The sequence below is a fragment of the Patagioenas fasciata genome, chromosome 14, assembly GCF_037038585.1.
Source record: "Patagioenas fasciata isolate bPatFas1 chromosome 14, bPatFas1.hap1, whole genome shotgun sequence".
Lineage (NCBI taxonomy): Eukaryota > Metazoa > Chordata > Aves > Columbiformes > Columbidae > Patagioenas > Patagioenas fasciata.
In genome coordinates, this window is record NC_092533.1 from 15747867 (window position 1) to 15775094 (window position 27228).

At 37.8% G+C, this 27228-nt stretch overlaps 2 protein-coding genes across 2 annotated transcripts in view; one reads left to right on the plus strand and one right to left on the minus strand.

The window, feature by feature from the left end:
• DOCK2 (dedicator of cytokinesis 2) overlaps positions 1–27228 on the minus strand; it is a 172451-nt gene that overhangs the window by 54520 nt on the left and 90703 nt on the right. The window contains exons 28-29 of the mRNA XM_065848779.2: positions 9134–9232; positions 7392–7486 (exon numbers count right to left, since the gene is read on the minus strand). Of these exons, the coding sequence (XP_065704851.1) occupies positions 7392–7486; positions 9134–9232 (194 nt within the window). The remainder of the gene's footprint in view (positions 1–7391; positions 7487–9133; positions 9233–27228) is intronic.
• The window catches only part of INSYN2B (inhibitory synaptic factor family member 2B), a 40718-nt gene continuing 23872 nt past the window's right edge, over positions 10383–27228 (plus strand). The window contains exon 1 of the mRNA XM_065849142.2: positions 10383–10584. The gene's annotated coding sequence lies outside the window, so the exon portion shown is untranslated. The remainder of the gene's footprint in view (positions 10585–27228) is intronic.

Genomic DNA, 27228 nt, shown 5'->3' on the forward strand with positions numbered 1-27228 from the left:
AGAATCTCAATTAAAAAATAAAAAGAATCACCTGGTGTCTTTGATGCTAGATCAAGATACCAAGCTGAAACCCAGTTAGTATAAATGAACGTAGTGACTTAACAGGGGCGTATCAGGATGTCATACACTAATAAAAACTCTCATGGCCTTTACTTTTGAAGGAGGTTTGAACTGATTTGATGAAATTACTTCTTCATTCTTCCACTGATTTTTGTTTTTCACCTTTTGACACTAATTTACCCTTACTGGAATATTTGTACGTATCATTTAGTCTTCATTTCTATAGATCTAAGAATGGTGCAGAGGTGATACTTTGGTAAATATATTTTCATGGATGTTTCTAGGGCCTCCTTCTAGAAATATTTTTATTATTTCACAAGTCAAAGGATTAGAATTAGAGAATTACATGAAAATAACAGATAACACTGGATAGTGCTACTGCTGCTTTTAGTGTTTGGGGGGGTGTTTGTTTGGGGTTGATTGTTGGTTTGGGGGGATGGCTTTTTTGTTGTGTGGTTTGGTTTGGTTTGGTAGCTGTGTATTTTACAGGTAATTTCACAATAAAACTTTAAAGATAAAATGTAGTATTATTTAGGCTTTGCTTTTTCTTCCCCCTGTTACATAAGCTTTCCCTACTCTGTATCTCCATTCTACTTTAACACAGCACAGGTAATTCTGATTTTTCAGATATTCTCGTTGGAAATATTTAGCAAGCAAATATCTTTTGTCTACAGTACATAACTTCTGTAGTTTTAGGGCAGCCTAGCTTTTTCTGAAGCTAAAAATACGATCTGTAATTACAGGTACTGACAACTATGCATCTGCCTCTTGTCTAATTGCTGCTCACTCAAGCTTACCACTTTACAGCCAAAACTGTATCAATAAAGGAGTTGCATTGAATCAGCAGATTAAGACTTGAAAAAAAGATCATTATGCAGCAAATGCATGATACACCAGCAGGGCTATTTTGTGATGCTGCTGTTTAAAGTATAAAAATAAAGGTTCAAAATGTCATAAAACGGTATATATTAAATTTCCTTAAAATCTCTTAAGATACGAAGTGCTGCCCAAAGTTAATCAGAAAGTGGAAGACAGAAAGATTGCTCTATAGCATTAACAACACTTGATGCAAATTACAAATACTTAATTCATATTTTCAGTCTTTTCTGTAGTAACATCTTTAGAACAGCTTACATGGGTAATCTCTTCATTATTTTTTAGCTCATCTGCACGTATGTGCTACAGAGTGGAAAATACTACTTATTGTCTTAACCCCCAAATATTTTACTAAAATTAAAGTACCTGAAAACATGCACAAATATTTTATGAGAGTCCACATAGCGAAGAACCTTAGAGATAACTATACGTAAGTCAAAGTTGTATCTGGAAAAATAACACTTTATCTTACTGGCTTTCTGAAAACGTCCAACTAACAAGTGTTTTTTCTGTGCTGAGTTGCTCTGGCCACTGAAGACTTTGCTTTTAGTTCAGGAGACCTCAGACTCCGAAAGCAGGAGCATCCCAGGAGTCGATACCAAGAAAGATGAGATCCTGTGCAGTGGGAGTGGGAAAGGGACATCTCCCAGCGTGTGACAGATACGAGACTAAATGACTGCAGTCAGAATGTAATAGGCATCCGCTGGGTACCACGACAGGCAATCGCCTGTCTTGCTGAGCGATGATCTGCTGCACTCACCACATAATTGTTTAGCTTCTTGGTAAGCAGATAATTCCACAAGATGGGTAACAACCAGCAACATGCAGAGTTAGTGCAACATAAGCATCTTGTAGTATTTGGTGCTAGAAAGATGTAAGCGGTGGAAAAGTACGGTTACATCAGACACAACCAGAGTTGAGCACCTGCAGGTGGAAGAGATGTTCTCTGCCAAGCTCACAGCTGACAGCAGGGCATTAAATGACTCAGTCAGATACATCAGCCACAGCTGGAAGTGTAACTCTCCATGGAAATACAATTACAACCCACAGCGAAACAACTGCCTGTTCTCTTTATCTGCCTCATGCCATTTGCCCTGTACTGACTTTTGTAGGGACTGGGGAAGACAACCAGGAAACAGTCACCTGGATGTAGTGGAAAGGAGATACAAACCTGCAAATACTGAGACACTGTGTGCCACATTCCCCACCAAGAAAAACAATAAATAAATAAATAACATGTCCCTTGCCTCTGAAAGGGACTTTATATTAACAGAGAAATTGCATTTTAGTAAGGACATCTTCAGTCTCATAGCGAAAACAAACTGTCCAAGGACACATCTTATTACTATATGTGATTAAAGCAATGACTGAGAAATATAAACTGTTTCAACTTGTCATAATATTTCATTTAGCCTTTTGTGCACATGTGCATAAAGAAATATTTTATTAGGTATTCACACTTATTGCTTAAAATGCTTTTTCAAATATTAAAAATAAAGTTCTGCAATACCCTATAAACCTGCATGTAAATGTGTTGTGAGCCCTGAAAATACAAGCCCTTAAGAAAATCAACTGTATTTCTGTCGAGAATGCTTGGGCCAGTCAAAAATTGTCAGAGGAAAACGAGATCAAAGAAAGGAGTTGTATACAGCAGATCAGCCTTCTGAATTCTGCCTTATTTGTGCAAAATAAAATGCAACACCTCATCCAACCTCAGTTACATAAAAAATCTTAACTCCCACTACATCTTTAAAGAACAACAGTAAAACTATGGCACTTGAAAGGTGGGAATGAACCATCCTGTGACTAGACAGCTACAGGCCTGAAGCCGACACTGCAGACCACTGAGGGTTATCTGGGCAACACATCAATGCTGGGGCACTCATAATGACCTTCCTCCGCACAGCCCGTGTGCACAGGGCATCCTCTGCATCTTTGGAGAGAGACCTTGCCATTGAGTCCCTTTGGCCAGCTGTGTCCCCTGTGCCCAGCCCAGCGAGGGAACTGCGCCTCAGCCAGACCCAAGACAAATATACTGAAATTGTGCCTACCAGCTCTTCAGGTTTGCTCTTCAGAAAATCTAAAAGACAAAGCAGTCCCAGAGCTACTGGATTTGCTATGTGTGCTTGTTACTTCAAGATTTGTCCTCATAATGCAGCTTCTTGTCCAGTTTCACAGGAAAACGAGCAGCTAATTATTCTGAAAATATATGTTTCTATTCAAAGGCAGAGTTGTTTGGCAACATGCGTATGTATGGTGTTGAAATGTGTTTTTCAGAAATCTTGTTTAACAGAGTAATTCACAGATGATCTATAAAGAAAACTCAAGTCAGGAATCCTTATTGTCCCTCTCTTAAAAATAAATCCCTACAGCCCCTTGCTAGGCAACAAATAGGAACTTACTCTGCCTTGTTTTGCAGGTTGGCCAGGACCTAATGACACCAACAGAATCTATAGTTCCTGGCAGGCTGAGAAATGGTGAGGTGCTTGGGAACGCAGGTGGCACTGATTTGAAGCCATAATGAGATTTTGCTGAATTAATAATGCTGCTGCAACATGTGAGCTCCATGAGAACCAGGTCTTGAGGGTGTTACAAAGCAGCTCATCAGCAAATAAGCAGCTATTTTTAGTGTGTATAATGAAAGAAAACTGGCAACGTTTCCAGCTGTTTTGCCAAATACCTGCAGTGCTAACCCTTTCAAGTTGAACTTAAAAAGGGCTGGGGAACACTTGACTCCAACAGATGTCTGAAAACACTTGGATATACAGGTAATGAAAACATATTTTAGAAAAAGCCTAAGTACTGGTGTTAGAAAATACCCTACTGTGTTATCTCACATGAGACTTTCAGCAAGTACAATCTGACCTTGAAATATACTGGTGAAAGCCTGTTTCCTTTTATTTTCAAATACCTAAATATAATGTCAGCAAGGATCAAAAACCAACTCAATGGACACACAAACAATGAAAGTGCTTTCTAAGCCAGTTTAGATTGGACACCAACCAAAACTAATTCCAGGTAGTAATAATGAGAAGATCAAACTCTATCTGAGCAATTACCATTGCAGAGCCCAAAGGACCAGAGGAATGGATGTGAACACTTCCCTCTAGTTGCTAACCCTCCTAACCATTTCTTTTGCTCAGCACATCCGACTCCCTAGGCGCTTCGTGTGGACAATAAGGTACAAGAATTTCCTGGGAGGAATTATGTACCTCTAAATTAAAAATTATAAACAGCTGAGAGATAAGAAGACTACATAGTGTTACCTAAACCAGCAAAGCATTTCCCCACAAATGCCACATACCTATGAAATACGGCTTTTAATAAGCTAATGGCCAATAGTCTAAGTACCGTAAGTGGAATAAAGTGCACCTGCAAGCAGTAGCAACTAGTAAGAAGTGTGCAGTAAGCAACCTTCATTAGAACAAAAGTTGATTGAATCTACCATGGAGAATCACAAAAATAACTCAGATATTATATCCTCATGACCTCAATGAGGATTTTACTATTTCCCCAAGTGTTCTGCCCCATCTAGCGTACCAGAAGTGTTCTTGCCATCTTGCTGTTGACAGAAGGGGGCGGGGGGGGGGAGAAAAAGGTGGATCATTCCACTTTTTGATTCTCAGCTGCTGACAGAATATAGAATACTCCCAGTCCAGTGGGACTAGTACACACAGATTCTGCCTCCTTCAAATGGCTTTTGGGAATCAGAACCTGCTTTGAGAGTAAACAGTACGTTATTTATAATAGTGATTTAAATTAATTTGAGTTAAATTATTCCATCCTGATACAGGCAAAGCTTGACTAAGTAAGTTTAGTCAGTTAAGCTTCTATTCCCATTCTTTCAACTCTCCTACCACAGTTTCTCCTGGACATGGACGTGTTCATTCTCCCTTCCTTTGGACAGAGGTATCTCCCTTCCCGGATGGCATACCCTCTCTCTAATAGAAAAAAAATATATCCCCAGGACCTCTCACTCTTTTCTTCTATCTATGCCAGACATCTAACCTTTAGTAGAAATATCCATGATATCATACAGACAATGTCTGTCTTTATTTATGTTTAAGAGTCATTAGAGTGTCCTGCTCATTAGGAACACCTTTTAACCACAAACAGGACCTAGTGGAGCTCTTCTGTTTCCTCTGCCTCTATGTAAATGTACTCTGGTTTTATGTTTCTCTACTGCAGTATATCCTAGAGCAAAATTCCTCCAGTGCCCACTTTCCCTGCTAGGTACAAAATACAAGAGATCATCTGGGGGAGCCTGTCAGGCTTTGTTGAATGCCTGGAGGGAAGAAGTGCCAACCACACTCTGCCATTGCTGAGGTTACACAGCAGATGTACCTTACAGCCTGGAACCAATATTTTTGCAAAATCAAAAATGGGAGACTCTTAAGGTAAAATATGTTCTTCAGGGTGTAAAAAGGCATGCATGTATCCTCCTACTCAGAGCAGGTGAATTAAGAATGCAAAACCTTAGGTGTGTGAGCACTTTTTGTGCCTCCCCTCCCCTCCCCTCCCCTCCCCTCCCCTCCCCTCCCCTCCCCTCCCCTCCCCTCCCCTCCCCTCCCCTCCCCTCCTCTCCCCTCCCCTCCTCTCCCCTCCATTATAGGAGACCCCAGCCTGACTCACTGTGATTTTTTTTTCTTTGCTGCTTCTTCAGTTGGGAGTGAAACATATTAATAAAATAAAGCTAGAAATTTAAATTAGTCTTCAATTTATTTCATAGAACACCCACCTCCCCCCAAGAAAAAATCTCAAACAAAAAATAAAACCAACGCTAAATTTCTATCCAGACTGACAATAAAAATCCCCCCTCAAAGTTGTTGATATAACATAAAATTAAGACATGAAAGTAAGATCAATAACTCATTCCATGTAATCTTGGTAACAACAACAATATAATCAAAGACTATAAACACTGCCAAGTCAATTTAGTTAAGCAAAGTGTTTACAGAAGCACTGCTAAACTTTTTTTTTTTTTTTTTTTTTTTAATACTGACTTTTTTCTTAAAATATTTTCATTTGAGTTGTCCAACACATGATAAGGTTTAGAGCAACAAAGCCTGACTGGACCAAATTGTCCCACAAAGTTCAGAGTGTTTAGGAGGCCTTATCAACAAATATACAATATCACAAACAGATTTCAATTCTCAGAAACTGAGACAATATAGATACCACTAGGTGAACCCCCAAGCCCCAAGGGCATATTCAATGGACAAGGGCTGACACTTCCCCCACCCCAACAGAGTAAGAAAATGCAATACTTGTGAATAATTCAGATGTTAACAGCATTTTCTAGATAAGAGAAACAGTTTGACATATGGAAGGTTTTATATAGTTACATACAATATAAAACTGTTAGGTTACTTTAGTACTAAACCAATACTTTAAGAATAATCTTTGCTACATCAAAAATAATTGCAATTTGCAGCAGCAGCAGCAACATAATGTGCATTGAATTAAATTTTACCTTTATAAGCAAAAGACTGGCTCAGACAGAGAAAGAAGTGGGATGAAACTACTATTGTTTGTAACTGATGCCCACAATAAACGACAAAACTCACATCTCAACAAAAGAACTTATGCTACTTGCAATCCTAACACCAAGACAGCAGTGGTCCTGTGGCTCAAGCAATACTTGGTTTATCCACCATCATTTATGGTGGCACCAAAACAGACAGCTTATAGCTGCGAGCAAACACATACAATCTGCACAGTTTATGTCCACAGGGTATTTCTTTCAATAAATCTTATAAGAGTACTCAAAGATTGCAAGCTCTCATAGAGCAAACAATACAGAGCATGATAAATTTGAACATACAAACTTTTACTTAATTGCCGCCTTGATCTACAAAGGCAATATACCTGAGTTTGAAGCCATCAATCATGACAAAAGCCCAAATGAGCTATAGCATACCAACACATTTCCTCAACAATGTGAGCTACAGTAAACACCATGGATCCAGCTGCCTTGTACAAACAGTGTGTTGCACTCAAAGATTTGGTCTTTACCATCAGCCCTTTCAGCAATCAAAGCAACCTCAGGGCATCGGAAAGAAAACTGTGTTTGATAACATGCATCAGAATGAATTTTTGATGTATTAGTGGCAACATTCTAACCTTGTGCAGAAATCACACGATTAAGATTCAACAGGCTTTTTACAGTTGACTTCTGTTGACTGTCAACATGGAGACCAACAATGTACTTCCACTTTACTGTTCAATACGTTGTTTTTTCTTTTCCATTGTAAGTGTAGTTAAAGCACATGCAGCTAGTTTAATTTAACATATTCTCAGTAAATTATTTCAGATTACGACCTTCTTGGCATTCACCAAATTGGAATGATATCATCATCTTAAACTGCATGGCGAAACTCCAAGATACAAAACTAGTTTGCTTTTCACAAGCACATGGAGTATGAGCCCAAATCCTCCCTCCAGCCCCATTTTACCTGTTCTGCACCATGCTCATGGCCATCCAGTCTGAAGGGTAAACGTTCTTTCCAATGAGATCTTTGAACATTATGAATGTTTCCATCAAGAAGTCCTAGAACAACAAAATACATCGGTTACTGTGTAACAAAGTTTAAGTGTCCCTGCCTGTGATTAAAGAACTAAGATGGAGGGCTCCACTTGGCTCCCAGTGAAGTCAATGGAAAAATTCCTGGTGTATCAGTAAGCCCGAAACTGGAACTGAAGTCGTGTAAAACAGCAGTCTCAGATTCTGGGTGAAAGCTGAGAGTCATTACATTGGGTTCTTAAGAAAAGATAAGCCCTAAATTAATGGAAAGTTAATGGGAGTAACACTGTTAAATTTGTTATTAATTAGCAGAACAGTCTCACTATGCATAAAGAACTAACAGATTTGAAAAAAAACTGGATTATTTAGTTAGTCCAGTTAGTTCAAATTTAGTATTCTAAATTAAAAATCGAAGGCACTGAAAGTTTCCAATCAAAACAAACACTATTTATTTTCCTAGAAGCATTTAAAGATCACTGTACTGTGAATTTAAATAAAATGAACATAATTATTTCAGGTCTATTTCACGTATAGTTCACATATGTGGTTTTACCCTTGAACTTCCAAGCAAGTCAACTAGAAGTCTGTGAGACGAACAACCTGAAATGCCATCATGTATTACCAAAACCTCCCAAGCAGATCCCTGCAAAGTGTGTACCCTTTCTTGTCCTATCACTTACATAGAACTGAGTGAACAATAGCTCTCAACAGCATTATTAGAAAACAAACATCTGTCATCTTCACTGACATATGGTGTGGAAAAGGACAAGACAACAAACCAATGCCTTGAAAAACAGCAAAATCCATCGATCATATTGACCTTCTGCCCACTTCCTGCTCCCCCAAAGAACTATTTAAGCAGTTCATGGATTACTAAAACTTCTAGGATCAAGTACGCAAACTGCTTGGAAGCTGAAATTATGTTAACATACTGTTATATTTTCGAGTAAGCTAAAGCACAGGAAGAATTGCAAAAGCTACCCAAGATTTGATCTTTTAGCGTTTCAGTTATGGCACCACTTTGACTTTAAGAGAAAAAGGAAACTGGACAAATCTTGCCAAATATTACCTCCATGGATAATGTAATCAAAACCTTAGCCAATACCCAGACTCATTTCAGTCATGTGAGGAATATAAAAGAACAGACGTAGGACTACCAATACCTTTGTAACATAGTAATCAGCGGTACAAACTAAAAATATACCCCAAATATCATTCAATTGCCAGATAGAACTTGAATGAAAAGATATGTTGCAATGATAAGGCATTTACTCCATTTACCATACAACATGATCTGAACCAGGAATAGACTCAATAGTGAAAATGAAAAGTAGAAAGCCATCCCCATGTGCAAAGCGGGGAGCAAGGATTCACTTAGCTGAGGGTTGATTTTGTTGTTTTGTTACCCTCAGAAAACTATTACACCAAGATCACATCATTACTTATTCTTGATTATTAGATTACCACCTTGGTGCAAGGGTCAACAACAGTGACATCTATCTCTTTCCAAATTTCTGATTACAGTATTATCTAATATTGCCATTAGAAGAGGGAGGGAACACAATGACAGAGAGAGACAGAAACAGACTTTGTTCTAAGAGGAATCAGACGAGATACTCCAGACCAATCCTACTGAGTTTTCAGAGGAAATATTTACAAGTATATTGTACTCACCACTAGTTCTGAACTTGTCTGAAACGTTTCAATATAAACTGAATAATGCTGGTTGGTCATCTGGTTTAAGATCGCTGTCATGCATGCCACAAAGTGACTCTGAAAGAAATCCAGACACAAATCAACACATACAGAGTATATGAGACATTTGATTGTATTCTTCCAAAAGCTGAACTACTCTAAATGCCTAATAAATCCTTTTATGTATGTAAAAATAAAATAATAGTCTAGCTTTTTCAAGCTCAGATGAAAGAAACATACTAAGAACTCAAAAAGGATAATTCAAAAGCTACCCTGACAAAGGGCCGGCTCTGGTGAGAGAGCTGCATCATCTATGAAACTCCACATGGAATCACACATTGTGACAAGAAAACTTTCTGTAGAAACTAAAACTCAGTGTTACTTTTAGACTTCAGAAAGGCACGTGATGTTGCCTGGGATTCTTCCATTAGAAACTCATAGGAAAAAAAATATATTAGCATTAAAATTTCCTAATCACTCTAGAAACATAGGTTATTCACAGGAATAAATATTGGGGGGTGGGGGGGGAAGGCTATTTTTTACATTCTTCAGGCATTTAAGTAGCTATTAAAGGGCTCCATAAAACTTGTATAGAATACTGTTACATCTCTCAAAACTTCTTGCAAACTTGCTCAACAGAAACTATTTTCTATTTCTCAATTCCTAAAGCAGAATTGCTGAAAAATAGAAACCGATTTATAATTGTAGGTTTTCACTGTAATTTACTGAAAGTCACAAAGTTATTTATCTCTCAAGCAATAATACTGAGCTTAATGATGTGCAGCTTTTAAGACAGTGAAGAATCCTCCTTATTGATGCCTTTCAATTTGCTGAACTTTTACTTGTTGTTTTAAAACTGTACAAGTGCGCCTGCTTTAAGCGCTCTGATTTTATTAAAATAAGAGACTATGAAATAGCTGAGCATGCAAAATAATTTTCTAGTTTTACTTGAATCTTGGCATCATACTGGTTTAGAATTGATACAAGGGGCTCCCCAGCCCCTCTGGCCAGAATTGAATTTCCAGCTGACACTGATGAGATTCTCTGTTTAACTCCAGTTCGTTTTCTCCTTCTGCTCCATCAGAAAGGCACCGATGGCACTCGGTACCAAAGTCTCAGCTGCCGTTTGTGGTACCCAACCATTTTGTCTGTCCCTGTGAGAAGGGAAGCCTGCTTTAACTGCAGGTTATGGCCACTAGAGGTCTTTTACTTTCATGTGTTAGCTGCTGTTCAGTTTGTACTGCCTTTTTTTTATTTATTTATTCCTACGTGAGCAGAGCCAGCACACTTCTTGCATACAAACAGTGAAAATTACGATATAAAGGACCTACTATACCTTCTTTTGGAGTAACATTAGTGCTAGTGAGTGGCTTGCCTACTTTTTAAGACTAAGAAGACACATTTTCTGCAGGTAAACCAAAAGCTTTCAGGTAAGGAATCGTGTGTTGTCGGGTACTGATGCTCTTCTAAAAAGAAATGCTGGTTTTCCTGCTGTAGTAGTTCACTTTTACAGTTATGAATCAGACAGATCTTTTCTATGGTGTTAAATGTATAGCTAAAAGTAATAATGAATTGCTAAGGATTCAGTAATGAAATCGTGAGGGGTTTTTCTTCTAATGCTTTGCTTTTGAAAAAAAAAATACTGACACAAGTTAGAGAATTGTAGGTGGAAAACAGCTTGTATTTTTAGTAGTTAAACATTTGCCACAGAATGCCTTTCTATGCTCATGTTAAATAATCACTTCTTGAAACAAGCAGCATTTCTTCATAAGAATTGAATAGATGTATTATATTGCTTAAAGGCATAAAGACTTTAAGAAGGTTATTTCTTTTGTTGAAACCAACTTCTAAAACGTGGCTAGCTATATCTGTGGTTATGGTACTGCATGGACGCCTATTCTTGGTAACTGTGTGTGGTGATTTTTAAATTAACAAATGATAAGCTGTGATTACTGAAAAGAGCCATAAGCAAAATCACATATTGCTGGCCACCAACCTGTCAAATTTACATCAGTGGGACATAATGATACCTAAAAAAGAAGGTGAGAGTAAAGCTGGTTTGCTACAAAAACTTCCTCCATCATTTCCAGGTAACTGTAAAGCAGGAAAACACACACTATTCAATCTTTAATAATCCAGCAATCTCAACTATTAGAAATTAATTGCTAGCTTCTTTATAGGTTAAAAGCTTGCCCCTCCCTCCTGATCCCCAAACGCCAGCAATAAAGATTCGCTTCTCAGACGCAGCCTTGGCTCTTTAAAGTACTCACACACTCTCAGCATCACCATTCTCACTGGCAGAACTTGAAGTGGAATACAGGACTATAAAGAGCTGTGATCAAATCTGCACATATCTCTATGTATTCACTTAAATTCCCCTATGCCGTTTCAGTACCTCTTACTAGAATGTGCAAAGAGCATGAACTGCTTGAAAATACACTAAGTTCTGCACAATAACTATGTATTAACCTTTGGATGCAGACTGCATGCTCACTAGAAGGACAGAAGAAATTCAGAATCAAGTATTACCTGCAAACATAGTAGTATAATGCTTATGATTAAAAATATATATATAAATAATTAAGTCAAACAATGTCTGTAGGAATTGAATAGTATGCAAAAGGTTATGGCAGAGAAGGTGAAGTTCTTCAGTCGTGTCAGGAATTATCCTGTGAACTGCCACAGAAAAGGTCGATAAGAACTAGGTCAAATGTATAAAATAAATGCATCAAAGTAAACATTTGACTAATGAGAGAATACTAACAGGAAAATTAACAGAAGGAACTCTGAATACACTGCACTACTATGAAGAGATCTAATAAGATGTATGTTTTCCAAGTGAAAAACTTGAATCTTCATTTAAATATAAAAGAACCTGGAACAGAAACAGCACTGAATTCTCATTTTTGAATTAAGCATTTGGCTGACGGTCTTTCAAAAATGGGTAAAGAAATAAGGAAATTGATAGTATGAACACTGCACTTCCATCAGGGTTAGAAACATGAATAAATAGATAGTCAAATGAAAACGAGACAGGGGGAAAAATGTCTCAGGAGACATTCAAATTCCCTGTCCACTTAAAAACAGAATATCAAAATTAAATGAACTATAATGCTGGCTGTAGTGGAAATACTGCTAAACAGTGGCTAAGGTAAAGGAAATGCTGGTTTGGTTCAGTATGTACAAAGTACATCAAAAGGGATCATAGACATATACTGTAAACACATAGAGCTTTCTAAGGTCAAGGGGAAAGAATGCGGAATCTTTCCCACTGTTGTGAAAGTGCATGTTAGCTGTGCATGCAACATGTACAGGCAAAGAGCCATCTGAAAAACGTTCGGGTCATGTGAGTAAGATGACAAACTTCACCACCTAGCAACTAAATCCCAGCATACTTTATAACAGCTGATGGTGACAGGTTGCCGTAGTAACTTCAGATAATACTCGCACCACCAGAATAAATAAAGCACTGGAAAAACAAACAGCAACAGAAATAACGTAGAATGAAGGTACTCTTGGATTCTCATCCAGTGGAAGTATTTTGCTGGCTGGAGGGTAGGTAATCATGGAGCTGTACTTCTGGAAGGACTACAGAGGGTATTTTTTTCATGTAGGCACTTGAATAACATTTATCCTCATTAATAGAGCACTTCACCAATGTAGAGCCTGAGTTAAATATATAACCACATGCACATCATTAAAAAGCAGACAAAACAGAAACACGAATACTTCCTAATAATTCAAAGATTTCTGAAGGCCGAAGATGATGTAGTTATTTTTATATTCTCTTTTTAGCCGAATACTGGATGTTCTAAATGCTCATTTTATTCACTATTGCCATCAGCCTCACAATCTGTAACCCTGTGTTGGCGCACATTTGATTAATGAACAGTTTTCTGTATTGAGCAAAGAATCTTCAGAAGATCACACGTTTTTGAGGTGTATGAAGCAACCATATGACATAGATTAGATCTAATTCTCAACTTCTTTTCAGGTTAAAAATAATGTTTAAAAACACATTTTATCTTAGTGAGAGCAGTTGTAAAAATGGTCCACATAAAAAGGGTGACCAAGAATTTCTAATGGCTAAACAGTTCTCCTTGATTTGTTTTGTTTAGAGACAACTGCAAATCTATCTAAAGGAAGAGTGATAAATATATTATCTTTAATGTAATTACAGAAAAGTTAACCAAACAACAGTTTCAATCCAATGTTAAAAATCATCAATATTTATGTTAATAGCACAAGCACATAATTGAGAAGACCTCCCAATATACTGTTTTCACAGAACTGAGTCTTCGCACCTGTTGAGCACTGTGAGGCAAACAGTAACATAATTACCAGACAAGTCTGGAAGATGCTCAGTGATGCCATGAAGAACCACAGTGGTTTGGAGTCACAGTTCCGCAGAAAACCACACTAAAACCGCGCCATATGTAGAGGGTAGCACAAACATCTTTATCATATTGTGCAAACACTAAACAAAACCACTCTGAAATAGAAAGATAAGCAGAATTTGAAGTGACCTGCTAATGTAGTTCTGTTTCTTCTCTAGAAACAGATGTCACTGTAAAAGCATGTTCTGTACTAAACTGTACTTTTTCTAGCTGTAAAAGCACAAAAAATGTAAATATTGAAACAGGCTGCTGTGCACCAACTTGGAGTATTCATCAGATCTGAAGAGTACATCTGAAATGGGAAACGGCTCCTAATGCGCGCAGACTTGTAGCTTGCCAATGAGTGCAGCTTACTGATAATTAATTTACAATAACAGATTCATCCACTCTTACTAGGTCTGAGGTTTTAATTTTCCATTTATACACTCACACAGTTCATTGGGTCTGTCGTCGTGACTTTACAGGCTGACTGAACAGAAGCTCAGGCACCTTATTCCTACATCTCACTGACACCCTTTGATTTCTGATTGAGAACATACTGGGCTGTTTTACCTTGTTCTGTTTTCTTTATACTCGTATGATTTAGTCAAAAGAATATACAACTATAAAAACAGCAGACTACCAGATGGAAAAATATAGGACAATTTCATAACACAATGAAAAAGTAATAGCAGTGCTCTGTAGATTTAAATATATGTTACAGGTTAACAATCAAGGTCATTTCAAAATTATTTCATTTAAGACTTTTCCAGACATAGATAAAAGCCACAGACAATGGTTTATGGCATGGCAAAAGCAGCATGATTTTTTAGAAAATATCCTTTGCCATCTATTTTTATTTATTTTAAACTTTGTGTTGGTTTCCCAGCATTATTCCAAAAATATTTTTCATTCTTTGCAATGTTTTTGTTGTTTGGTTGGTTTTGTGTTATAAATCCACTCCACAACTTCTATTACAGTCTCTGGCTAGGATGAACACTTTACTGTAATTGCTCCAACTTTAGTCTGTGCTCAAACACAGTTGTGTAATTTACTACTTTTCCCAGAATATTAACATTGTGTTCGTCTTTAAGGCCTGTGTACAAATAAATTATGGATAACACCATTCAGGACAAAGTGAGAAGATGATCATTTGGAAAGAGCAATCACAGCTTGAAACCTGATCTCATCCAGAGGACAGTTCGCCAAAAAAACAGCTGTTCCACCTCCTCACTTAACCAGTGCTGCCCACACTCCCAGTTGCAGCTGTGCTGTCTCATTTGAAATCTTCCATCCTTGCCTGCAGGGCTCCATGCACCTTTATGCTGCACCTCTTCCCTCGTCCTCTGCAATCCACTAATTGCTTCACCAAAATTACTGTAGATACTTTCCAGACTGGTCTCAGAGGCCAGAAGAAGCTTCCTGCCCTGGTACTTAAGATATCCACCGAGAATCCCAAGTACCTCAGTGCTGTCAGGCTGGTTATTTCACTAATTTCTCATTCAAAGTGTTATTCCACTTTCCCAGTGCCACTAAACCAGCTGGTCAGCCACATTAGCAAAGCATGGCTTGTCCTGCCCAGTGTGCTCAGCCCCACATTAGAGATGATGCAGTCAGGATTCCACAGAAACACTGACAGCACACACTCAAAATACAAGCAAAGAATCAGACTAAAAGCATTAACTCTGGTTTATTTATTGCAGTAATGGTTACCCAGTCTCTTGCATTTAAAGGCACTGGAAACCAGACTGGGAACTTGAAGGAAATGATACAGTGGCTGGGTTGAGCTGGAGCTAAACCCCTGTCCAGAGGTGTAACACTTAACAGCAGGAAAAGCGCAGAGGGGATTGCCAGCTATATGGGACTACAAAGCAAAATGCGCTGGCTGCAAGAGACATCAACTGAGGCAGAGACAAAAGGGTAGAACTGAGCAATTTAACTTCATTAAAGTGCAGTAACGTCTTTTACTTCTAAGCCACATATTCTCAATTTGCACATATTGTGAGGGTGAATGTCTTGGATGCTGATTCACTTCCTTAAAACTAAACAGAGCCACCTCCTGTATTCTCAGAACTAAGTCACCCTTTAATTGATTTTGTTCTTTTTCAGCTGCACTCACTGAAGACAGGAAAATTAAATTAAACTTCAGCTACATGATCAGAGATGAGACTAATACAATATATTTGTGAATGGTTAAAACAAAGCTTTATGATAATAATTCTGCTTACAACTGCTGAAAGTCATATAGCTCCAGAAACTTTCCTCTTGCTTATAAATTGATCTTACAGAGAAAATAAGGCCAAATAAAAATAATTTTCCAACAACTCATATCCATTACACTAACAAATCTATCAACTGCATATGTTTAGGATTCATAAATATCAAACTCTAAGGAATCCACTAATATATTTTATTGTAAATTATGTAAGACTTTATTAATTCTTTTTAAGCAATAGGACAGCTGCACTTAAGCTTCCAAAAAACACAATGTTTTTTGTCACCAGGCCAACAAAATCTCACCAAATTCTTCAACTCTGTTTAGTACCAGACATTCTTGTTGATGAATAAATATTGGTTTTGTCAAAGTATGCGCAATCCCATACTGAAACATTTGTAATTGCTAATATGCAGCCATCTCTTAGGCTGAGATTAAATCCCCAATGCCTTACCTGGTTGATATCCCTTCTCTTAGGTCAGAGTTTGCCCTTTTACTTAGGCCTAGATAAGTAAGCCATAAGATCCAAGTTGCTGAGAAATTAAAATTAAATATATTTAAAATCACTGTTCTTTTTCTAGCAGCTGTAGCAACTGGATTACCTTTTAGGTAAGGAGCTTGGTACTTCTCCCTGATATTTTAAGTGTGCACTAATGCTGAGGTGCTTTTAATTTGGCAGTTCCAATTGTCATTTGCCCCCTTTCACATTAAGAGCATTGTATTGGTACTCTGGTAATTTGTTTAATTTTGTGACAAGAACGATGAAATCAGACTGGAAATACTAAGAGTTAATACACAACTGTTGCATTTATAGCTTCTTTCAAAGAATAATAATTTAGCTTCACCTCCATATTTCAAAATTGCTTCGACTGTTGTTCTGGTGGGGTGAAAGCTGCCTAACGGTGGGTCTGTCACGCTCTGGGGAGGTGCTGAAGGGGAACCAAAGGAAATAAATACTCAGCACACACCACAAATACACATTGACTAAAGCCAGGAGCAATGTGTACGTTTTCCTTCAAAGCAATCTTTTACATTCAGACTGCCTTAAAAAAAGAAGTTAACTTGTTACATTGTTCTTCAGGAAATTACACAAATGCTTATAAAGAGGTTTTCCCAAGACCGAGACAATGAACATGTGAAGGGGCACAAAAATATCTAAATCCATCCTGAATCTTCCATAAGAGCTCTCAAGATTCTGGTAACAAAACAGCTGAAATAAATGGAGATGCAGAGGTAATTGCCCTGAAGCTGCCGTGTTATCTCCATCATTTACCAACAGGACCATGGTAAAGGGACACTCACTAGAATAATTTTGCTCTCTGCTTTTTCACAGCTACAGTAGGGGAAAGCAGAACAATTGAAATTGATTCATGCATGTGTATACAAAGGAGCTCAAATATAGATGTGAATTTACCCCCACAAAAAAGAATTCATCCTACATCAATAGACAATGATATAAAATGCATCCAAGTCTGCATAAAAGGGGAATTTTCCGTCATGAAAGGAAGATGTACTGACATAAATCTTGGCTCGTGTAACACAGCATGCATACAATTTCATGTAATTTTGTAACTATATAACTCCTACACAGGATAAAATACTATATGACTTTTAAAGCCAGCTAGACTATGGAAAGGTATTATATCAACTTCATGTTGCTGTCAAGTTGCTGCTCCCTATCACTGATGAAAGCAGGGACAAAGTGCACGGAAATAATATTTTCATTTTAAAGTAAAACCAAAGAAGTAACTACCAACTGCTGTAACAGTTTTATTTTGCATGTGCAATGCGAAAAAAATATTTAAATTATAACCAAGATGGCTTTATATTAGGTTTGTTTGGGTTTTTTGGTTGTTTTTTTGGTTTGGGCTGGGTTTTTTCGTGGTAGTAAGCTTTACTTTTAAACATTAAAAAAAATCTTGGAGCGTGGTTAGCAGAGCAACTGGCTAAAAAAGAAAGTTTACAGCAAAAAGTCTTTCTAAGACAGAAAGCTTTTCATATTGAATCTTGGGTAAACTGTTTAATAGCAACCATAAGGAATACTCAGTGAAAGGAGAAAACCCCATGGGAACACATGTATAAACATGGAAGGATAACACTTCAAAAATGACAGAATGATGTTCTAGTGGGTATTGTGCAAACTCCTGCCAAATCAGCATCCTTCTTAGCTGTGGCTCTTTGGAAGGACCACCGCTTTGCAGATGCCCAGTTGATTCAGTTTCTATTATAGGATCACAGAAACAAAGAACTGTGAAATTGTGATAATACAGGACAAAACTTATCAAAACAGCCTTGTTCGCACATGCTCATCTCTCCTAGAGGAACTGTGTCACACCAACAAACCATACCCGGGCTCTGGCAGAATAAGGAATACATTGCCCTTTCATAACTCCGCACCAGCCCAATGAAAGCTGATTTATTTTTTACGTGCTTATTACAAAACTAAAAAAGGAGACAGGAGCAGAAATTTCTTTGAATAGCTAAATCAGGGAATATGCTCATGTTCCATCAGCAGTGTGACTGTCCCTTAGTTTCTCAATGACTGCAACCTAGGACCCTCCAAATCCTAAAACTGCAGCAGGACAGGAGTTCATCCTGTTCCACATGGGCCACTCACAGTTCATTTTTCCCATCCCTGTTCTCCCCTCATTCCCACCAATCAAAGCAGAAGAAAATGGCACACAGTGTATGACAAGACGCTGGCCTTGCTTCCCACATTTGTGCTGTTTTCTTGTAACACACATAAGCACACTCAAAGGTGATGCCGCTGCTACCTTGGCATTAAATCCTTCTGACGTCCATTCTGAAATTCATCTCACACACACACACACATACACACACAAAAAAACCCCAGACATAAATACTCCTCAGAATGAATGGTGAATGCAGATATAGCAGCACTGTGTTACAACACTTCTTCCCAAACACAGACTGACTTGGAAACTTTTTCCAGCATTTTAACAACCATGAATATCAGCATTTCTGGTGGTGCCATGTGATCTGTCCACATGAGCTTCTTTGGAGGATGACAACTATATGCCATGAGAGAGATGCTTCTTTCTTTGTGTTGCTTTACTACCTTCATTCAGGGCTATTTGCAGTGACTTTTTATCTTTCCTCGGCACTAAACTGGGATTCCATTTAAATAGATTGTCTTGCTGACTAACAAACCAGGGTGCTAGCATCTCCTGAATCTAGCAAACAGAGAAACACTGGGTGTTGATAAATGTTAGAGAATGGCATTCTTAGTAGAAAACAAACAAAATTAGAATCACACTCATTTACAAGCAGACTTGATCAATGGGAGTGCCGGACAAACGGCATATATGAAAAATAAAATCTGTTATGCCTCTGATATTTAGTGTATGTATCTCCTAAACAGTCCTATAAGGCTCTTATTTTTAGGATCAGTCACTGTAATACAGAATGCGTGGGAGCATCAGTATATTTCTGAAAGCAGATATAGGAAAGAAGATTATGATTAGAACTATTGCAACCTACCCATCTATTAATTATATTTCTATATTAATGCTATTACATTTAATATCCATTTTAGAACTAGACTACTGAAACTGTTCATAAAAGCTTATTAGATGATGGTATGTAGAATCATCCTTCTTGTACCACTCCACTGAAATGATACAAAAGGATCTGTTTATGAAGCAAGTAATTTTTTGTCATTTTAATTTAGTAATGAATATATTATACAAGCACCTCTATAGAACTGAAGGGCAGAGCAAGCACTTGGTAGATGCTACACCAACACACATCTGAAAGAAATTAACATATTTTAAGATAACTAACCTCCTGACAACATCATAATTGTATGTTCTATAAACTAATTCTTTTCTCATTAGAGTTAGCATAAACCCATTGTGCTGAATACTACATTACAGCTTCTTAAGCCTGTATCTTGTGATCTATTGTGTGGTTCCTATTGAAACAAAGCCCTCTCAGAATCCTGGTTGCAACTGTACAATATTAAGAAAAGAATATGGAAAGCTACGACTGATTCTCATGCTCTTATTTAACTTCAAAGGGGACTGGAATCAAATCTCCCATTTCGATCATTATCAGTTTTCAAGACACGTTGCATTAAAAAGAAAAAAAATAACTTGTTCTGCTCAGTTTTTATCGTAAAAGCTAGTGCTAATATTTTATAGTTTTAAACAGACTTACTAGACTGCAGAGCTTAATGCCAGGAATTCAGTAGCATAGAGTATTTTTTCTTAATTTAAAAAAAAAAGACAGCACAAGATGCTGCACTGTCTTGCCCACAGAATTTTTCATATTTAGAAAACACAAGTAACTTGTTTAATCTCTTCTTAGTAGAATATCCTGACCTTGGAGATTGCTAAATAAAATAAAGATGGGGCCAGACTTTTTAGCGGGGCCTGTTGCAATAGGACAAGGGGTGATGGTTTTAAACTAAAGGAGGGGAGATTTTTGCCCCTGAGGGTGGTGAGAGCCTGGCCCAGGTTGGCCAGAGAGGTGGTGGATGAGCCATCCCTGGAGACATCCCAGGCCAGGCTGGACGGGGCTCTGAGCAACCTGAGCTGGTGAAGATGTCCCTGCTCATGGCAGGGGTGGCACTGGGGGAGCTGGGAAGGGCCCTTCAATCCAAACCATTATATGAATAAACATTTAAATGTTTAAATAATTTTAGCAACTAATTACAAATCATTTGTTAAAAATGCAAAGACAGAAAGGAGTTGCAACCAAACGAGGTGAAAGAATATCGTATATATGGCATCAATATGATGCCAAATGAACAAAGCAATAGAGAAGCAGCAAATTGGAAATACATGAACAGTAGTGGAGCTCCCTTACCCCTTCCAGATTTTCATAAAAAAATCTAAATGGCAGTGCTGCAATTAGAGAGTTCCAGGACATTAGGTCAGACTTAGCAGGTTGTACAGCTCAAGTCACAGATGCTCTGGAAGAGCAGAGTGATCAAGCATGAAAACAGGAAACCAATAATACAGCCACCAGGATTTTGGAGGATAGAGAAAAAGAATTTGCATTCTGTTGAATTCAAGAACATATTCTTCAGGATTTCACAACACTGTGTAGGGAAGAGGTTCTTTAGCAGCAAAGAAACTAAAGAAAATAAATATGTAGGATATGGACATGCATTTCTCTATTGCTGGCTCTTCCTCCTTTATCGCTGGTGCGGCTCCCCCCTCCCAGGTTCAGGGCATATCAGCACTTCAAGACAGGCTAAGGTAGGAAACAACCTAATGAACCAGCCTATGAGTATCATGGGGTCATGCCAAGTGTATGAAAATAAGTATTCACAGTCTGATAACAGATAGAGAAATGATAATTATTGCAGACATAATTATGTGAATCCTATGGTTTTCTGGAAGGCACTCACAAAGCAAATACCAGAAACACAAACATCTCTATCAACATAAAAAATCTGGAAAAAAAGGCAAAAAAAAAAAAACAGAGAGGATTGGATATTACCACTGAACTAGGTCACTCTTGTTATACAAGGATATACATGCCTTTAGGCTGCCAGTTAGACAGACTTCTATTCCTGCCTTATAAGGCTTTTTCTGGGCTTATAGTGAGAATAACATAGCAATATTGACAGATTACACACAGTAACATTTTTGTAGGTTCTGTCATATTTTCCAAGTGTTGTTTGTTTTGTCTTAATTTTACAAGAAAACACCACCACCGAAACCAACAACCCGAAATGCATACCAAGTTATTTTTGCTAACACCGTGTAAGATAACCCAAGCCTCTCTAACAGATACTAGGCTGCCTGCTTAACTCAAATTTATGGCAAGGTAGCCATTTGCTTTCTCATTCGACTTTATTTGGAAAATATTGGAAAAACTGCATGCCTAGTCACATCTGAAATGAGCCCAAGAAACCACGTCTTTATGTTTTATGTGTTTTGTTAATAAAGCAGGAATGCAATTTCAAAATATTCATTGAATTAGAGTGCTACTTACCCAAGTTAAACCTAAAGCTATTCCCAAGGAGATCTTTTAGAATGAAATTATTGTTTAAAATAAAACCTCTACAATTTTGTGACAATAACCTCATTGCAGAGCCACTAAGGCAATGTACTGCTTGTAAGGCATAATGAAGAAAGGAAATAACTCCTATAAAATTACTGACATCACAATAACAGGCCCCAGGAGAACATCCCAGGGAAAAAACAAGAAGGAAGCTGTTCTTTATTCCAGAGACAGGGAAGCAGGGCAGGCCATACTACCTATCATGCGGCCATTGTTGTTTTCTTCTCCAACTCACTAGAGATGGTTTAATCATGTAATATACTCAATTACATGAGCCATTCTGCACTTGTAGCACCAGAAAGCACAGGGAAAGTGATTTTAAGGCAAGATGAATTTCCTTATGTGATTAACTCACGTATTACTTTTTAAGGCTTTCACATATTTTGCAGCATAGCAGGAACAGGACTTCCTATTAATTTGTAGAACCTACTGCCTGTGTTCTACCTTCCTGTCTGATTTGAAGTTTACTGCCTTCACTTGTGCACAACTAATTTCAGAATAAAAGTATCCTCAAAAAAACCTTATTTCCATGCCATTTTTGAGTTAAGCTTATTTTGATTCCCACATACAACTTCTGGATTTCTTCAAAATGCCAACCTAAGACCGAATAATAAAAAACCCAACCCTGAATGACAAGTAAGAGCCACACAGCTCAGCACAGCGCAGATTTATTAGAAATGTCTGCCAATGATTAACTCCTCTGACTGTTTAATAACTCTGCTAGCTAAAAATAAAATTTGATTTTATACAAGTTATAAAACCAGTTACAAGATACAGATATTAAGAAATATCTGATACGAGTAAAGGTGAAGAAACAGGCTTTTGTTTTGCTCTTGGCATCACTGGGACATTTGCTTATATTGCTCAGAGAAGCAACATGCTGTTAACTTCTGCAGCAAGTCCAGGGCCCTTGCTGTGTTCACAGATCTCAATCTTTCCTTTAGTGACCACATCAGTAGATCACTGAAGAATGAGCTACTGTCCTTTGTGTTTCGTCATCTTAGAAACTCAACAAGCTTAAGAAAAGCCCTTCCCAAGAGGACAGTGAAATGCTTATCTACGCTTCTGGGATTTCTGTTTGGGTTTTTTTTATTATTTTAGTTTTTTACCAGATTATTGCAGCTCTGCTTTTTGGAGGCATGCCAGGACAGACTAGGCACAAGATTCAGTTGATTTTAAGTGCCACGAGCAGAAGACAGATATATAATATATACGATACTTGAGTATGTTTCAAGATCTCGCTGTCTTCCCCCCATCTCAACACATACTGAAGTATCACTTCTCTTTTTTCTTTTTTCCTGCCACTTTACTGGCTTTGTTTTAAATAGCATATTGATTTTATCATGTCACTACCTGCACTAAAGCCACTTCATTATCTTACTGTATTTTGTCCTCCTAAGATTACACAATTGCCTAGAATGTTCTTGATCCTGTTTCTGTGCGCAGTCATGCAGTGTGCCAAAAGACCCACAGCTACCGAATCTCAGCCCTTGACTTTAGAACACTGTGACATCTCAATAATAACCTCTAACTGCAGAGTCTCATTCTCTTTATATAGGTTTTTTAAAACTAAAATTAAGGGTAACGAATATTATGAAGATTAGGAGATGAATATACCAAAGCAATTACTTCACAGAGGTATAAGGTTGATAGAAAACCTATATATTAATCCTCCTAGGTTTTGTTTGTTTTTAACATGTCACCCTCAGCACCTCGATCATCAAGAGCATTTGGGTTCCAGCTGAGTGTCCAGTCCCTATGTAACTCAGACCTTTTCCAGCTTACTGCATTGACAAATAAACAAGCTTTTTGCATAAAGAAGAAAACCACATTTGCTATCTAAATACCAAGGGACAGAGCTGTTTGACTTTTTTTTCCCCTTCGAACACTTAATATTCCTACATTCCTCAGTACCTGTTAATGCTGAGACAATTTTAAACTCTCATAACCTGTTCTAAGTCAGCAATAATAATAATAATAATAATAGTATTTGAATAAAATGTGAAGAACAAATCATCAGTTGTCTTACTCCAGCAGGAACAGATTTGACTGATTTGACCTTCTGTGGCTTTGAAGAAAGAATAGTATTTAGCCATTAATAGATTAAAATAATGCTACATACGGCAATAATGCTGTAACTTAGAATTGGTACCTGTGTTAAAGAATGAGCAGCAGAGAAGGTTACACTCAATGCCTGGGGCTCCTAACACTGGGAGTGGTGCAAATCTTAGAGAGCAATTGTAAGGCTACTTCATTTTTCAGGCTGCAAATAATTAACTGAAGTGGGCTTTTTACAAATCCTCTCCTCACGAACAGCAAGGCTTTTTATAAGCAGTTCCTCTCTCCTTTAGAAAAGGCGTTCAGGGAATACTGATGCTACAATTCAGTTTTAAAGGCACCTGCCCTCCATAGCAATCTCTGTACCTCACAAGCAACATTGAACCACAAAGCATTAAAATATAAAGGATGGAAGTGATCTATAAGATGGCAGAATAAAGTCAGACAGAATTATAGATAAGTTGGTGTACCAGACTGAAAACAATCACTTTCAGAATGCTCATGAAAGAAACTAAACCTGCAGCTTTTCTCACAGATTGACAAAGAAGTACTGCACGACAGATCAGATGTGAGCAAAGCAAAATACGCTACACTAGAGACAATATGAAATCCACCTAAAATTTGCAATACAAAGCCAAAAGAAGAGAACAAGCATGCCCAGAGACTTTTCTATCATATAATTCTCATTTATTTAATTGTAATGCCCAAAAATATGGCACTGATCTCTCCAGCATCACCAGGTTGGTGTATTTTGAAGTAAAATGACTTCTAGCAAGAACTCAATACACAGAGCTTTCTCTTCTGCTCTACTCTTCTCACCGGTCCCCTCAAGAACGAATAATTCTCATCCATGGCAGGTTGAGGACAGAACGAAACAGAATTCATACAAGAACCCGAACTACCAACAACAGTATCACTGCTCTGTTTTGCAATCAAAGACAAGACATGCCAATACATTAGACTGTCTTAGCAGACTACACTGCAGAAAGATAAAACCTGCGAAAAGATTCCTCTGATACTGAGACCAGATTTTCTCAGAGGATTCCCCAGCTCACTATATGTCAACCTACATTCTTTCTCCACCTGCAGCTTTTCACACCAGAAGTAGGGAGCTTATGGGAAATGTCATTCTCTGCATATATCCTGCCAAAGCCAATAAGCATAATTTCAGTCTCTCCAGAAGTTACTGTCAGCCAATTTCTTGTAACCCAGTCTCCAAACTGCCATAATTCAATTCCCTCACACTGAAAATGTTTTTCAAAACCAGCAGTTGGGAAGAGATACAGCAAGGTATATTCAGCTAAGTACACAAAATACATCTCATGAGGACGAAATACAGTGCCACTTGCGTTTCTGATGTCAGTCACATGCCTGAAGGAATAATGCAGGTAAAAAAAATCCTCAAGATGCAGATTTTAAATTCCAGCCCTGTTACCACGATGAGATCTGGCTCAGCCTTTCCACACAGGTTTCAATATTTCTCTAGGAACCCCAGAAACCATGGTGCAATGTATTTCAGCAAGAACCTGGCATGATTTCTTCGCTCACCATCTCCCAATATATCCAGAAGATTTGTGATATAAGTGAGAGTAACAGTTGACTCCTTACATTTACTGAATACTCCCACATACTGAAGTGGTAAAAATAAAAAAAGGAAAAAGACGACGTTATGGAGATCCTGAAGAATCACAACTGAAAACACTGTGCTTGGGCGGCATTACGCGCAGCTGCAGCACAGCAGACTGCTAAATATGTTTGGAGTCAGCTTCGCCATGTCATGCTTCGTGTTCTGAAGTGATAAATTAATTGAAAAAAACAGAAAATACAGAAATCAACTGAAAGCAAAGGGGCTGCAGCAAGTACACTCAAGAGTTGATTTTTGCAAGTAAGTACATGCTGTAATGATAAAAACAACTCAAGTGTAAAAGTCAGTCTTCAGCAAGTGCTTCACTCCGCTTTTAAACAGTCTTTGTTTCCAGGAATTCGAATCTTTTCAATACATCCCATGCATCTAAAGGTCAAAAGGAAAACAGCTCTTAAGGTACAATAACAGTATTACCCCCCTAGTCTTCCTTTCATACTCACCCAACAACCCCAATATGAAGAATTTATTATGCACCCTCCAAGTAGACAGGAATGGAAGAAATACTCCATCAAATACTCAGACATGCATGGATGCAAAGTAAATCTGTCCATACTTTTAAAAGCACCTAATACAGTAACTTCTTGAGGAATCCAGAACAAATCTGCCCAGGAAGTTCAAGTATATAAGCCTATATACAAAGAATATAATACTCTGTTTTGAATACTAGTGTTCACTCTAGTTCCAGTCTGCACATCCATTTGAACAAGGAAGACTAATAGCAGAGTCACAGAACACAGGCAATCATTATTTCCACCAGCTGTTTATTCAGGTCTAATGCTGGACTCCATTCCCTGCCTGCAGCATCCTCTGGGTCTGCTCATGGGAGAGAAGACAAATCACAGTCGTTCTGGTCATATTCTCAACAGGTTCATTGAGAGCCAATTCTAACTTATAAATCACACTTACAGGTCAGCTGGGAGCTCTGCAGAAAGAAATAATGTTCCACCTCTCAGTCGGGCTAAACTGCACTGTTAATGCAGTGGCCCACATATTTTAAATGGAATCACAGTGTCTAATATTAGGACTTAATCCAAGATTCCTGTATTCCCACCTAGAGTGCACTGCTGTGCTAAACAGCCTATTCACAAAAAGCAAAATTGTCTTCAGTGATCAAGCGACATCATTCATAAATACACATAACAAAAAATTACACAACTTGGGGCAGATGGTGTCATGTTACTAAGCATTCCCAACACATATAGTTACTGTAGGAAAATATTTTGGTTTTTTAATGATGTTTCAAAATCCAGAAGCACAGCAATAAAAACAGTAGTGTTTTCTAAAACTTGAGAACATTGTTAGAGAAGATAGCAAAATTTTTCATCTTACACACTTAAAGTCTTCCTGCATACTGCATGGACATCAATCACAATCAAATCAGAGTTCTGCAGCTTGCAAATGAAGACAGAAGAATCATGTTCAGTGTAGGAAAGTCCCAGTAGTGATTGTTTCCTTTTCCTGAAAGGAACTTTACTTATAGGAAGATAAAGTTATTCCAATAAGGAAATAAACAGTTTGTCTGAATCAGTATGACTGAAACTAAAGTTACCTTGTCTCCATATGCAATGGAATGGAATTCAAAGGTGAATAATACATTGCCAAAGTTAAATCAAATGGAAATATTTCAATACCACAGTTTGGATCCCTGTTACTTATCCCTCTCTATGCAGGCAGTGGCTTCAGTTGGATACCTACTTCCCTACACTGTGACGCATTTTCAAAGGTGAAAGTTATCACTGCATGT